The 16,641-nt window shown below is 50.1% G+C and overlaps 1 protein-coding gene and 1 pseudogene across 1 annotated transcript in view; one reads left to right on the top strand and one right to left on the bottom strand.

Moving 5' to 3' along the window:
• Window positions 1-228: 228 nt before the first annotated feature.
• Window positions 229-11,092, bottom strand: LOC119102715 (cytoplasmic tRNA 2-thiolation protein 1-like; annotated as a pseudogene).
• Window positions 11,093-12,847: 1,755 nt separating this feature from the next.
• Window positions 12,848-16,641, top strand: part of LOC119102714 (uncharacterized) — a 16,473-nt gene continuing 12,679 nt past the window's right edge. The window contains exon 1 of the mRNA XM_037226173.1: window positions 12,848-12,857. Within this exon, the coding sequence (XP_037082068.1) occupies window positions 12,848-12,857 (10 nt within the window). The remainder of the gene's footprint in view (window positions 12,858-16,641) is intronic.

Below are 16,641 nucleotides of genomic sequence, written 5' to 3'. Positions count from 1 at the left end.
TTCATGTCTAAAATTTGCCGTTAGTGTGAAGGTTTCCTCACAATGCTGTCGCTCATACGTCACCATTTTAAGGCTTACATTCAGCCAGGAGCGTAGTTATTTGAATACTTGGGAAAAAAGAAAAGGGTAGGCATGCTGGTATAATTTTCTAAGCCGGTCATGAAACCAACAATGACCAAAAATTAAAAATAATAACTGCAGCATCAATGCCCTGATCCGAACCCGAACTCAAGTCACCACCACCCAGAGAAACACTAACATGGCCTGCGTACAGTGTACTGCCACAGCACCACATCACGGCATGTCACGAGCACAGGCACCGTCGGCGATACAAGCGCCTGCACCCCCACAGCAGCGAGCTGCGCCGGTCGCAGTGTTGTGGGGCCTGTCCGCCCGGCTCGTTTCCGAAGGCGGCACGGCCCGGTCGTTTGGTCGCCGTCCGCGTCTCCGGAGCGTCGCACACTGGCCACAGGCGGCAGGCGTCTCGCCGGCCTTCAGTGCGTCTCCCGGGCCGACTTCCCTCCTTGCCTGCTGGAGACGCTCGCGCACTTTACTGCACTTCCCGATGCCCAGCCGTGGCTGGCCCTGTGAAGACACCATAGTAAGCATGACAGCCAGGTACGATACCAAACTGTACAGGATGTACAGGATCGTGGGCACAAAGGTGTTCGCCGAAAAATATACCGTATCACCAGCAGCATGGCGGTAACAACCAGCATGTGAGGGTACCGGTTAGCGTAGTGGTTAACGCGTCTGCGTTAAAGGCTGCGCGTCTGGGAAATCAGACGCGCAGTGGTTAACGTGCTTACGCGCAGAGGTACGGGGTTCGATTCTCCCCGGTGCCCGCCCTTCCTGCCAGGGTGAGAGGCAGGCGACGCCATATAGCCTCAGCGGCTGAGTGCATCGTCAAGCCCAACGACGACAAAAACCAGTCTATCGTCACCTGTTTGGTATGCATGGTATGTATCACCAGCATGGAGCATCACACACGCCATCCGAAGCAAGGTACCACGCACTTTTAACACTCATGTGTTTATCGCACCTAGCCCACATTGCCAGAGCGTATGGAAATACGTGAACTGGCGTTTCGAGAATAATTGTAGCCAACGCATTAAACCGCAATCCAACGAAATGCCAGCAACCGTCTAAAACACTACAATAAGCAAGACACTTCTATACCAGGCTTGCCAGGTCAGACGTCAGTGTGTCCGTGACAGGCCCGCTCGCGAGCGAACGAACGAAACATCGAACAGTGACATCGCCACGCGTCCCATTGCGATCTGGTAGCCTTTTAAGCATTTCCACAATTAGATGCGTTTGGTTTGAAGGCTTAGGCACGCGAGCATTAAAAGGCTGAATACGGCAGCGGCTGAGTGTTCGCCACTGTTGAAAGGTCATCACCCCCCCCCCCCCCGCCCGCGCTGCCCTCCTACAGTGAAAGACGGGCGGCGATGAATCAGTGGACCGCGGCCATCACAGCGAGCTGCACGCCCTCTGGATATCGGCCGGGTGCTGACAAGCTGCCGGTGGACCACACGCCTCGACAGCAGGCGGCCGTCGTCGCCAGGCGCCTGAGCGGCGGCAGGCAGTGGTGGCCGAGACCGGCCCAGTCGAGACCTCGGCCACGGGCGGCAGCTCATCAGCACAGACATGCGGGCAACTTGTCCGGACTTGTTTAAGGGTGCGCGCGTGAGACGAAGCCAGTCTCCAGCCCTTCTGGGAGAGCGGCGTCGGCCCAGCGACCATACGGGTCGGTTCGGGGCGGTAGCGTGCATTCCTTGTCTGCACGGCCGTGAGGAGCCGAGCGCAGCCGAACTGACCTGGTTGAGCCCCTCCAGCAGCACACAGGCCTTGCAGACGGCCTGGGAGGAGATGTAGCCGCAGCGTGTGCACGTGCCCTGGGCGGGCAGCCGCGCGGCGTCCCGCACCGCCAGGCTCTCGCCCGAGTGAATGATGTCGATGATAGATGTCGCCCGGATCGCCTCTAGGTCTTTCAGGAAGGCTCGCGCGTGCCCCCTGGCGACAGAACATAACAGGTGGGCACGTGACAGACGGGCACGGATCCACCGCGATGTAGGCCGGTTCACGAATCCCCGTACTGAAGGTCATACGGTGACACTCCGGCTCCAATAAGAACATACCGATTCGGGTACACGTTACGGCGTAGTGCAGCCTGTACAGAACCAACCGAGATAACTCGCTGACTTATCGTGTATGTTGGAGAACACCATGATGATGTGTACCACTGTTTGATGTACACCAGACAGTTGGTCGGGCATTTGCACTTACACAGCAGCAAAACGGTCAGTAGCGTCAGGGCTGTTTGAACAAACAGACCTAACTTCATGACCCGGTCGGCACGAACCTGTACGCGTTTGGAGAATAGATGCACTCTGTGGAAAAGTAGTCTAGCTTTTTGAAGTAGGCGTACATGACGATCTCCTTCTCATACGTGTACTTGAATGGCTTGGAGCGAGGAATGGAGCCCTCGGTAGCCCTGCACTCGGCAAAAAGAACAGAGAATTAATGGCCGGGTTTCAGAACCACATACGCCAAATTACAGAGCTAATGGCACCTCAAACGGCGCGCGCACGCACACGCAAGCACGCGCCCACGCACACGCAAGCACGCACGCACGCACACGCACGCACGCGCGCGCAGCACACTGCGAACACACAACAGCACATTTGGACATCTGGACCACACGATAACATCCCTGGCTGATGGCTGCACGTCCGGCGGCATCGCGCAATCTGTACGTATTGCGGCTGCAACCAGACGGTGAGCTAGCACTTCGAGTTTAGCCGGCACCCATGGGCATTATCCAGGACATCGAGGACAGACAGTCATCTCCCCAGACGGGATCTGTCGCTTGCTGACTGAGACCGTCTTGCCACTTTAGTGGGTGAATTCTTAATTTTTGCCTCGCTGGCAGGCGGCAGCCAGGAAAGGGCATGATACACCCAGACCTCCTCCTGAAGGCCGGATTTTGTCGCTACAAAAGACTCCAGAGAGGTAAAAAAAAATATCGGCGTGGCGCTTAGTAACCGGGGCTCTGCTCTGACCCCCCCCCCCCCTTAAAACAAAATCCTGGCTGCGCCCCTGCTGGCTGACGTCATCCAACTGACCCCGTGAGACATCGCAGGACCGGCTGTGAACCATAAGCCTTAGTACCACTTCCATCCTCTACCATACTATTCAGCTGTGGTGCTGTCAAGACAAGCGTACTGGGCTCACAGGCCAGCAAATGTTGCCAGAACAGAGCCCCGACCATGGCTTAATCGATCTCACGCACGCTGCAGTATTGCCGCGGTGTATTGGGCTTAAAATGGCTTCACTTGGCTTCCGCTGAATGGCACCCACTCTCCATTTCGTCAAAGTGGGTGGGGGGGGGGGAGCACGCCACATTGTGCCTCCCCCCGCTCCTGGACTTAGGGACATCTTTTCATTATTCATTTTTGTATACGTGAAGCCGTCTTCCCGCGCACACCCCTTGCAACCTAGGCATGGTACACATGTGCATTCATTGCGTCTGGATCATGGTGAATTATGTCATTTTAGGCTAAGTAAACTCGTAGAAGATACGACAAAATGAGCTGCAGTTGGCTGTTACATATCGTCAGAATGAGCCACGACACTTGATGTTTCCATGGTTGGTCACGGTCAGCCGGTCAGCCGATTTCATCAGCTGATGGCTTATGACTAATACAGTTTGGCTTTGACTAATGAAGGGCTTTAAAATATGCATGTGTGCGTGTATGTAAGCATGTTTGTATCTATGTATGTGCGTACGTGTTTGTATGCATGCATGTATTTAATATAAAAATGGTATGTAACCGGATGTACGTCCAGTATATGGCGTAGAAAACAATACAGAATGTTCATGGCCTCATGCCAATGCAGATAAATACCAAACCAAGTACACGATTACTGTTAAAAGTACTAAGAACATAATGTACACAACTAGAAACACCACAAAAATGTGAAGGCAAAACCGGTATGCGAATAGGAATGCGTATCAGCCAGATCACCAAATATCCAATCTCCCCCCCCCCCCCCCAGCTGTTTCCGCACCCCACGGCACGCGTGAGGGAGGACAGTGAGCATGACTTACACCGACCGGCAGTCCATTTCACGAGGACGACGTTCGGTATCGAAACCCCTCTGTGAGCGCGCCGGCCAACATTCTGGCAGCTCGGCCGTGCTGCTCCGGTGGCGTGAGTGGCGCGGTGGACGCCAAGGACCTGGCACTAAACATGCCGCGCAGTTCGCGGGGCCCGCTCTGGCAGTTTGAGGCCATACGGATTTTGGTAACGTCCCGCAATTTAACTAACCTTTCTACTCGGATCCATTCCAGGGCCTGGAGCAGGGAGCGCAGCCAGAGCCTTGGCAGGAGGGGGGGGGGGGAGGGTTGACAAAGGGCCTCCTGAGAGTAAAAGGCCCCACCCCCTCAAAAAAAATCGCCGGATATGGCCGATTGGCTATTGAAGATATGAAGACATGAAGACATTTACTTACATATTATATATACAAGTTTAACTACATACACAAGCATATATTACACATTGTCCTTTCATTACTGGAACATGAGCAGACGCTAACGCGAGATCAATTCCACCTTAGCTTATACTAAATAACTGGCAACATCACGATGTAAATACCCGCATGACATAAATCGCCAACGCTCCTCATCTTACAACGACCCCAGTAGACTCTTTTAAACCGATAAAAACTCTGAAACTTTGTCAGAATTTTTTCCCGGGCTGTACAGAGATAGTAGGGATCCGCGATTGTAGATTGAATATCCAAAATGGGTCAAAAATTTGTATTAACACGGCCACGCCACGTTTGTCTGGATATGGTTCAACATTCAGTCAGAACTGTTTAGTGGTATAAATTATGTGGCGCAGTTTTGAGGCATGCGCGCCCGTATATTTCCGTAACACCAAAACTCGACGCCAGGCGTTGCAGTCCCCTCAGGCCACGCGCCGTTGGCTCTGCGGCTAATACTAGGTCATGATCAAACAGGTGAACGAAAATGGTGACGCATCTTAAAGAGGTGTCTTTGAACGCTTTTGGGACACCATATCACCCATTTAGATGTATTCCGGGTTAGAGGTCTATTTCATCTGTGCGGTTTTTAGATTGATGACAATAACGCATTGGTCTTTACAGCACCGTGAAGTGGTGCTGGAATCTGGTGGTGGAACTGAAAGAGTTAAGGTAAAATCTGTATTCCCCGTGTTGCTTGTATTTTTTAGTCTGTCTCGAAGACAACCTCAAAGTTGTAGAAAAGGATTCGCCCAGTATCATCTTTGAACCGCATGAATTAGTTTTGAAAGACATCCAAAAACATTATTTTCGCTAGTCATTGTTGCACGCTCGGTGCCCGCCCACTAGCGATACTTGCAGTGGCCAACGCCGTTCGGTTTCATGGAAACTGCGAACCAAGCCACCGATATCATTGCTCTCCGAGATTTCGGGCGCGTCACTGGAGCTGTATGACGCGCTCAGCTGCTGGGCCTATATGGCGCCGCCAGCCTCTCAGCCTGGCTGGAAGGACGGGCACCGCGCGGAACTGAGGCCGCCGTACCTAAGGTTTCTCAAACGAGCACTGGGTAAGGCAGGCCTGTTATTCACTACACTATCGGCACTCAGCGCGCATTGTCAAACCTTTCGATGGTATTTACTTTCACCAGTTGATTCTGCAAAATAATGGACGTCCTCAGGGAAACATGGGATGGCGTCATGCAGTTCGAACTCATTTTGACCACTATTTTCAAAAATAATGAGACCCATATTTCCGGTAGAGATGAGTACAACATTACGGGTCACATTGTTGTTCCCGATCAAGGGCTGAAGGGCAATTCTGTCCCACCGCGGTGTGTTTCCGGCCGTCACTCTGGCGACACCTGGCGTCATTTCCTGGCCGATCCGGAGGCCCTTAGAGGGATACATCACATCACATTGGTCCGTGCCCTGACGCGGGGCCATTCTGACCCGCACAGTTGACCTTAGATCAACGCATGAGCCGTCATTAACGCAGCAACATCCTTGTTCGCTGCAGGTGGTCAAATAATTACACATAGACTTCACTTGGGCCGACCAACGCAAGAGACCCTCTGCCCAGTCGGCCTCCCTCCCCCTGTCCCTGTCAAGCAATCTTCCCCTGACCGACTCGAGGCCCGCGTTGACACAAAATGACCACAGTGCTCTGTTAGGCACTCTGCGCCCTGAACGATACAAGAGCCCGACCAATGTGAATCGTGGACCCGACCATGTCCCTGCTTGGGAAATGGGCCATCAGAGCTCAGACACCATGCAGCCGACTGTCTTTGTTCGTGGCATGACGCCCTGACACATGTTCATGACGCCTTCGCCCCCAATCGCACACTTAACACCGTAGAACTTCATACCCACCATGAGCACCCGCGTTATTCGAGCACGTGATCTCCCGGACATCAATCCCCAATCCTTTTGGGCGACCCTATATAACATAATCTTTCTGTTTAAACACAAAAAAAACCAATGTATCCGAGACCCAAGTGCATGCACTCTTCACTGAGTTCAAAGAATGTGATCAGCACACCTTTATATATATATATATATATATATATATATATATATATATATATATGTTGTCTCTTATGTTGAAAATAATCAAGCTGCAGTACACCGGGGGGGGGGGGGGTAGTGAAGTAATGGTGATGACTTCAGGTACCTGTACCAGCATTACAGGAATACATCTGCTTTCGTGGGCCAGTAAAATCTTTTGACCACATTCACTGAAAGGGCTTAGAGGTCACAATGGTGTTCGTCGCGATAATTAGAATGCGCATCGCACAGATGGCCATGTGTGCCGTACAAAACGCTCCATGCAGATAGCAGACACATGCCTCGCAAATGACGGAGACGTGCTGTGCAAAGGACGCAAACTTGCCGTGACCGTGCGTTGGGGACACGTACTGAGCAGATGAGAGCACGTGTCGAGCAGATGAGAGCACGTACCGTGCAGATCTGAGCACGTACTGTGCAGATGAGAGCACTACAGCAGGTGAGAGCACGTACCGAACAGATGAGAGCACGTACCGTGCAGATCTGAGCACGTACCGTGCAGATGAGCAATCAGAGCACGTCACGTGCAGATGAGAGCACGTACCGTGCAGATCAGTAGAGCTCGTACCGCGCAGATGAGAGCACGCACCGTGCAGATCAGAGCACGTACTGTGCAGATCAGAGCACGTACCGTGCAGATGGCGGTGCAGCGCTGCAGGCGCGCTATTGTCGCCGCGGAGCACGTTCATGATGACGGTTCTCGGCGATGTCGTCGGCGTTGTGGCCGGTGACGATCTGGTCGACCGCGTAGCAGCGCCGCGCCCCTACGGTCAAGCGCCTGGCGTCGGAACACGCCGCAGAACGTGCAGTGTTTCGTAGACCCACCTGCCGGCAAGGCGCTCTGAGACGAAGCTAGGTGCTCGACGCTGACACTGACTACTGTCTCGGAAAACCACGGACACATCACAAGCTGGTGACAGGTTGCCCACTGAATATGAACGCATAATTCAATGGAGCCCTGCAGGTATTTCTACGTTGTTCCGTGCGTCGGTTTGGTGTTTGTAATTTCCGCTTGCTGCAGCATTCACCGCCACGGCGCTGCATGTGCGCCTGTTCAGTGCTAAGAACGCTGGTGTTTGCTGACGGAATAATTTGTCGGACTATCGTCCTCATCTGGCGTGTTAGGCTGTGCACCCCGTCTCAGTTCTTCAGTAAAAGTTGTTGTTTGCATTGCTTTAATCGCCGAACACATAAGCAGGCGGTGCACCGTCACCATTAGCAGCCGGCAGATGTCGACCGCGGGCGACGCTAGGCGCTGACCTGACGGACGATGTCGTCCATGGTCCAGCCGTACAGGTCGTGGTAGGAAAGGACGGTGAGCGGCAGGCCGTACTGGTCTCGGTTCCGCTTCACCGTCTCCAGGCTGTCGTCGCGGTAGCCGGTGATGCCCTCATCGATGCTGAGCAGCACCAGCCGAAGACCGTAGTCGTACCTAGCGCCGGCCCGGGTCAGACCAGGTCAGGTCAAGCCAGCTTGGCGTCTGGTGTCTAGCACAGGACACATTACTGGGTGCAGTCGATACTGTCATCTGCATCAGGGCCTCAGGCTCCGCTCCATAGGTCCTGTAATGTTCTGCTGAGCTCGGCTCTACCTCGAAGGGCTACGACAGAGGGCAGGTCAGCAGCCAGACGTAAGGTCATCACAAGAAGCTAGGTCAGTCAGAGGCAACCTGAGCGGTCTAGTCAGGTAGCGCTCGAGAAATGGTACATAAGGCTCGTAAATCTGGGGAACACGAGAGCCAACCAGTGAAGAAAGCGTAAGGTAACAAGTCTGTTCACTTACATTCCAATGTACTATTCACTAAAACGCGTGGAGTTAGTGTTCATTACGAAAATACCAAAAACCCTAGTAATCTATCCTGGTACACGTTTCAACCAAAACAACTAAGCTTGCGAACCAGTGCTGCTATAGATGGGCGCAGCGCGTGGCGGGGGGCATGTGGGCGGTACACGCGGCCGCCGTCCCGCCGGGCCCCGCCCTCACCTCTCGTTCAGCTCCTTCATCACGTGAGCCAGTACAGTGGAATCCTTGCCGCCGCTGGCCGCCACGGCCACGTACTGCCCGCGCTTGAACAGGCCGGCCGCTGTCACCGTGTTATGCACCTCTGTCTCGAACGCCCAGAAGAAGCATTGGCGACAGAGCGCGTCGCCCGTCTTGGGTCGCTGCCGAGTACAGGGCAATTACATTCGGGTATTGGGTAGCGGCCGAGCACAGCACTCACATCCGGGTATTGACTCGCTGCCAAGCAGGGCACTCACATCCGGGCATGTGTCGTTCCGACCAGAGCACCCACATTCGGATATTGGGCCGCTGCCGAGCACAGCACTCACATCCGGGTATTGGCTCGTTGCCGAGCAGAGCATTCACATCCGGTTATTAGGCTGCTGCTGAGCAGGGCACTCACATCCGGGTATTGGGTCGCTGCCGAGCACAGTACTCACATGCGGGTATTGGGTCGCTGCCGAGCACAGCACTCACATCCAGATATTGGATCGCTCCGCGCAGAGCACTCACATCCGGATATTGGATCGCTCCGCGCAGAGCACTCACATCCGGATATTGGATCGCTCCGCGCAGAGCACTCACATTCGGGTATGGGGTCGCTCCGAGCAGAGCACTCACATCCGGATCGCACACCGGCGACACAAACGGGAGTCTCTCCAGGCTCGCGTCCCGTGAGGGCACCAATCACCGGCCAAGCCGTTTTGGACCTGGCACTTGGTCCAAACACTGAGGAGCAATTGTCATTGGTGCAGGTTACAAGATCAGGTAGCAGAGAAGGAGAAAGCCTCTGATATCACTCGCTCGCGTATCTATCAATTTTTCATAGCTGATGGAGGATGGAAAGCCTCGGCAGCAAAGAAAAAGAAAACGTTCGATGTCTGTCACTTGTATACCTAGCAAGAAAACTTCCCACATCAGTCGCTCGTGTATGTAGCACGAAAACTTCCGATGTCAATCGTTCGTGTATCTAGCAAGAAAACTTCCCATATCAGTCGTTCGTGTGTCTAGTAAGAAACTTCCCACATCGACCGCTCGTGTACCTAGCAAAAAAATTCCGTCAACCGCTCGTGTACTTACCAAAAAAATTGCCATCGTCGGTCGCTCGTGTACCTAGCAGGAAAACTTCCCCACATCAGTCGCTGGTGTACCTAGCCAGAAAACTTCCGATGTCAATCGCTCGTGTATCTAGCAAGAAAACTTCCCACATCAGTCGCTCGTGTGACTAGCAAGACAACTTCCCACGTCAATCGCTCATGTACCTAGCAAGAAAACTTTCCATATCGGTCGCTCGTGTACCTAGCAAGAAAACTTTCCATCTCGGTCGCTCGTGTACCTAGCAAGAAAACTTCCGTCAACCGCTCGTGTATCTAGCAAGAAAATTGTCAACGTCAGTCGCTCGTGTACCTAGCACGAAAACCTCCGGCATGAATCGCTTGTGTACCTAGCAACACAATTTTTCATGTCAATCGCTCGTGTACGTAGCAAAACAAAATTCAGCGTCAGTCGCTCGTGTACCTAATAAGGACACTTCTGGCGTCAATCGTTCGTGTACCTAACAAGAAAACTTCCGACGTCAATCGCTCGTGCACCTTGCAAGAAAGCCTCCCACATCAGTCGCCCGTGTGGCCTAGCAAGAAAACTTCCGACGTCAATCGCTCGTGTACCTGACAAGAAAACTTTCGACGTCAATCGCTCGTGCACCTTGTAAGAAAGCTTCCCACATCAGTCGCTCGTGTGTCGAGCAAGAAAACTTCCTACATCAGTCGCTCGTTGGCCCAGCAAGAAGGCTTTCGAAGTCAGTCGCTCGTGTACCTAGCAGGAAAACTTTCGAAGTCAGTCGCTCGTGTACTTAGCAAGAAAACTTTCGTCAACCGCTCTTGTACCTAGCAAGAAAATTTTCAACGTCAGTCGCTCGTGTACCTAGCAAGAAAACCTCCGACATCATCGCTCGTGTGCCTAGCAAGGAAACTTCCGACGTCAATCGCTCGTGTGTCTAGCAAGAAAATTTTCAACATCAGTCGCTCGTGTGCCTAGCAAGAAAGCTTTCGAAGTCAGTCGCTCGTCTACCTAGCAAGAAAACTTCCGACGCCAATTGCTAGTGTACCTAGCAAATTGCCCTAGCACGGTGATGATCCTGTAGTGATGGCGAATCCTCTAGGTAGATGAGGGAGGGAGACGCGAGTTCTTTGTCTTCCTTTCTGAAATATAACATGTGGCGACCTCGTGCGAAATATGCATGAAGGCTGAAGAAATCACACGCTTTAAAGAAATCACCAAAACAGGAGTAATATGGCACAAACGTAATCCCCAATACAATCTTAATGCAAAGCAAATAGCAGTGCCCCCAAATGTGAAGTACATCAAGCCACTAAACGTTGCTAATCGAAACTATTAAATTAAGCGGATCATTGCCACTTATTACCTTAAGGATCGCATTTTTCCCGCAGTCCGTTTTGCACTTCATTGGCATAGTCTGTAACAAAAAGCATCGATGAAATCCTAGAAGGCAATGCTACCAATTAACAGCGTCAATCTGACGACGTTTCGGAGAGCCCTTCATCGTTCACTTCCAAGTTGCAGATGCCACACACCTTTTTTGTTGTTGTATTTAACAATACACGATCGTACATGCTGTGAGAACACATCAGGTGGAGCATCTAAAGATCACAAGTCGTTCGAGGCAACAAACAAAGCGTGTATTGCCGAATGTGCTTGCTATGAAACACCATTAGATGGCACCAGAAATGTAAACCAATGGGATTCTTCGCCGACATATTTTAAAATGAGAACGATACTGATGGGCCACAGTAACCCCACAAAAATGTGATCCACACGCTCAGAGCAGCATGACAAGAAACATAGCGCAGAACATACCCAACAATGCGGTGTGTTGGCGCCAATGGCCGCAGCCCAGTATGCGTGACATCCGATGCATGAACACAAGCGAGAGGACTAGTTCGCAAAAAAATAAACGTCGCCTTGACGCGATCCAACGGTGTTTCTGTTCGCTCGACGTTTCGGCTCGTTTCACCACGGCTGCCGTCACACAAGCTGTCGTCGTCGTCTGGCACGGGCAGCGAGTGCTGCGGGGACGCCGGCACTGCAGCGGCAGAGGGACCGCGCGCGCCGCCGGCCGTGTTCAGCGGCCCCAGCGCCGAGTCCAGACCCTTGCTCCGCTCCAGCTCGGCCCACGGGTTCTCGGTGGCGAAGCGCACGAACGTCTCGTCCAAGCACAGGCCGCCCTGGCCGCCATGACCGCCGCGCCCGCGCGGGGGTGCCGAACCCACCCCTGCCGCCGGGACTGAAGCCGCCCCCACCGCCACGGTTGAAGCCACCCCTGCCGCCGGAGCTGAAGCCACCCCTGCCGCCGGAGCCGAAGCCGCCCCTGCCGCCGGAGCCGAAGCCACCCCTGCCGCGCGGCGTGCTGGACCAACGGGCGCCACGCGCCGCCGGCGAGGGCGTGAAGTCGGGCACCCGGCCCGGCGAAGGTGTGAAGCCGACCAGCGGCGAGAAGCGGATGCGCGCGGTTGCGGTTGCGGCCGCGGCCGCCGCGCGGCGTCATTGGAGAGGTGTCGGACTGGGACCACTCCATGGCCAGGGCTCAGGTGCTACTGGCAGACACTGTCTGACAACTGCAAGCTGATGAAGGTGCAAGCCGGTAATTACTCCGGGCAGAAGATTGGCGTTTGTGCCAGGTGGACTAAAATGTGTTATCCCAGAGTCCTGCTGTTCACTTTTTCTGTTCTTTTTTCTGAACTTGTTTTTCACCAAGTTCACTGACAAGAACTGATGTCACTGTGAAAGAGAGGTGGACAGTGTTCTAGGCTAGTCAAACACACACAAAACTGTTATTCATGATACAATTTTGCTTAAATGACATCCTAATTACAATTATATTACTAATTATGATTCCTTACATTATTCTTGCCATGATTGAAAACATGCTATGGGAAGTTTTGAAGTAACATACTTAATTACTGCAACAGCTCTCTAACATTACCCACAACACTGTTCCCTTAGTAATCACATAGCCACTGGTTGGGCTCAGTATGTGACACATCTTTTGGTGCCTTTGCTAAAATGTAGTTAGGTAATAAACACACACTTAGAGAGTAAAGCTCAGATTTTACACTTCCCAGAGCCACGGTAAAAATGACAAAAAAAACATTGCAAAACACTGGTGATGAGGCAAATGCTGCTAGTTATTATTCCAATAGATGGTTTAGCCATGAGACAAGGTGGGTCAGCTTATCCTTTCCATACCTCTGCAGAAGATGAAACACTAGCTGAACAGCCAAAATGGTCACATAATAATTCATAGGTACATATCTCACATGCGCAAAGCATAACCACACACACCTGTCACATTACATCCATTTGTGTAAAAGACCTTACTTATTTAGATAACATTAATCAGACATACCAACAAAATAACACAGCACAATAGCCTTCCTAGGATGCTCCTTCAGAATGTCTTAGTGCAAATGTTTAATGCACATTGATAATGCATTTGTAGTTCACTTCAACTGAGCTTGAACCTGACATAATTGTTTGCTGAAATTATGAAATGCCAATGATATTCAGGCATGCTGAAATGCTAACCTGAATATCTATCCAATTCATCTGTGAAACATGCAGATTTCCTTTGTTCTTATTCCAAAAAGCTGGTTCAATAACAGCAAGGCCCAAGGCTGATAATGATGATTATCCAAAGTGTTGATACCAATTATATCACACCAAGAAATATGATTAACAGAGCAGTACTCAGGTACTGACACTCTTGACAGACAATCCCAATGTTTAAAAGGAAATGTTGCACATGGTAGGACATTTTGGCAAATGTCAAATATGATGGAAAAGACTCACTTGTATCAATCAGTATTGTATTAGGTGCAAAGGCTCCACATAATACAATTTCACTGCCTAATGGAGGGCTGCCCAATAACCCAGTGTTTGACTACATCCTGGAACTGTTTTATGACTTAACAGTCATTCCCAGAGTGCCTGTGTTAGACTTCCTGCTGAGTCTGAGTCTGACTAACTTTAACACTAGAACTTGTGGTAAGGTGGCTTGTTTATTCAAGTACTTGATAAACCAGACAACCATCATGTGTGCTTATTTTGGGCAATCCCATGATGTTCTTGCATATTCAAGTGATTTCATATTTTTACTTCCATTCATATCATAGGTTTCTATGCTGTTCTTATGTTTTTGATCTACCATCTTGTCTCTGTCAAGCTAGCAGCATGGCCAAAATGTCAGTATTATGTATCAAAAAATATGTCAAGTGATCATGACCTGCATTTTACAGGACTAAGAAGTGTTCCACACTTATGTGGGGTTTTGAACTGAAATAGCCATCTTGAAGACCTTTCAATGCTGTTCACAATCCTGTCCTTCTTAAGACCTAAGCCCTTCTAATTCCTAAGCTATGCACCCAAATGGGAAAAATGGGGAAAGGTATATTGGGGAGAGTATTTCAGAGTCACCTTAGCATTCGCGACATCCTAATAGCATCATTCAAATCCTGCCATTCCATAAGCCATGTGGCAGTCAAGGCCAATAAATACAATAATAATGTAGGCAGGTATATCTGGGCATTTGTGATTATCATCAATAATTCAGTTAGCATCAGACATGACAAAACATGGAAGGTATATCTGGGCATTTGTGATTACGGAATCAAACCACGAGACATTTGAGAGGATATTTACTGAATAGAAAATTGTGCTGTTCAGCACAGGCTTTCCACTTAAAAAGCACATGAATAGTACACCAAAAGTCAGCTCATTTTGTCATGTCTGATGATTGCTTCAATATCTTCAAATGTAAAACATTCCCTTTAAGCTGACTGACCAATTGCTGCCTATTGATGTGCTGATTCATGCTGATGTACTCTTAAGGAAAAAGTGTCCTGACATGAAGTCAATATCAGAATTAATGACATGAGGTCAATGGTTATATGTTTTAATTTGAGATTCATCTGATATCTTTATGTTATCATTAATAACTATGTGTCCTTAGGATAAACAGAGCCAATCAGCAAAAGTGTGCATGCATCTACCTTTGATGTGAGCTGCAATATTCTAAAAGGGCATAAATTTGAACTGCAGGGAGTGGTCTGAAGTGATTAGCTCAGTTTAAAACAATATACAAATGTGAAATAGTCCAATCTGCTTTAAAGTTGTCACTTTTCACCATTTGCCTAATAAAATAAGCTCTTTGCATTTGGTGCCACTTTTTGTCAGTCAATGCTGCTCATATCTGTTGATTCCAAGACAGGAATGGGCATTACTTGATCCCACCAGACAGCTACAAAATTCTTAGGACATTTTAAGTAGAAGGAGGCAGCAACTTTGAATGAGGAAAGAAGTATATTTTACCTACGACATATTCATAAATTGCAATTTGGTTAGTACTATTTACTCTGAGTTTCCTGCTGGCCAATGACATGCCAAATCGGTGGTACTACCTTCCTCCATTACCTTAAAAAGATGGAACATGGATGTCTAAATACATATATATATATATATATACATATATATATACATATATATATATAGTCACTTTTATCATATAAACCAAAACCTGGCATCAGTAGTGTAAACTTGCCACTCGGTCATTGTTCACATTGGTACGAGACGCTGAATTGTAAGTGTCTACCAACTGACGTCCGTAAGACATAAAACATCATAAATAATCATGCAACAACAATATCAAGTGGAAATCTCATCATCATACCTTCAAAACATAATAATCACGACAGCAACAACGGACGACGGCGAACCCCGGCCTACGATCTGCTGGCACGATACTGACGCGCCAAGGCCATCCCAGCGGATCAACCGGCGTTTCACGTCCGTCGATCTAGCAACGTCTGTCAATCTAGCAGCAGATTGATATCCAGCTGCCAGTTGGATATATCGGGGCGTCACGATCGCCTCAGAAGTTGGTGTGGATGACCTTCTCGACACGCCGATTCCGAAATTCATGGTCTTTGAGGTGAGATGCTGCGTAACTTCCGAGTTATACGGCGCGTAACACTCCAGTATCGCGTCGTATAACTCGAAAGTTACGCAAAATCCCACCTCATATACGCTAATTTTCGGAATTAGCGTGTTGAGAAGGCCCTGCACACCAAATTTTGAGCAAATCGAGACGCCCTGCAGATTCAACTGGGGTGTTACGCATCGTACAGCTTGGAAGTTCGCAAAATCCCATGCCAAAGACAGGGATTCTCGGAATCAGCATGTTGAGAAGGCCCTGCACACCAAATTTGAAGGCAATCGAGACCACCGCAATATTACATTGGGGTGTTACGCGTCGTGTAACTCGGAAGTTTCACGAAATCCCACGCCAAAGACACTTATTTTCAGAATCAGCGTGTTGAGAAGGCCCTGCACACTAAATTTGGAGGCAATCGAGGCGCCCCGCAATATTCAACTGGTGTGTTACGCGTCGTATAACTCGGAAGTTACGCAAAATCCCACCCCCAATCCCAAAACCCACCCCCAAAGACAGGAATTTTCGGAATTAGCGTGTTAAGAAGGCCCTGTACACCAAATTTGAAGGCAATCCAAACGCCCTGCAACGTCGATCTGGTGATGCTACGCGCCTTGTTACTCGGAAGTTACCCCCAAATCCCACCCCAGACAGGGATTTTTGGAATCAGCGTGTTGAGAAGGCCCTGTACACCAAATTTGAAGGCAATCGAAACGCCCCGCAACGTCGATCTGGTGATGTTTCGCGCCCTGGAACTCGGAAGTCACGCAAAATCCCACCCCAAAGACAGTGGTTTTTGGAATTAGCGTGTCGACAAGGTCATGCATACCAAGTTTTGAGGCGATCGTGACACCCCGGCATATCCAACTGGCAGTTGGCTATCAGTCTCCTGCTAGATTGATGGACGTCGGCGTTTCTTTTTTCGGGTCGGATTTGTTTTCGTTCCGTTTGTATATTGGTCGATGTGGTGGGCAAATATGACATCTTTATGTGGTAGGAATATGGCGTGGAATATGATC

The sequence above is a fragment of the Pollicipes pollicipes genome, unplaced genomic scaffold (genome assembly GCF_011947565.3).
Source record: "Pollicipes pollicipes isolate AB1234 unplaced genomic scaffold, Ppol_2.1 Scaffold_5724;HRSCAF=6776_pilon_pilon_pilon, whole genome shotgun sequence".
NCBI lineage: Eukaryota > Metazoa > Arthropoda > Thecostraca > Pollicipedomorpha > Pollicipedidae > Pollicipes > Pollicipes pollicipes.
This window is presented reverse-complemented; position numbering and strand designations above follow the sequence as displayed.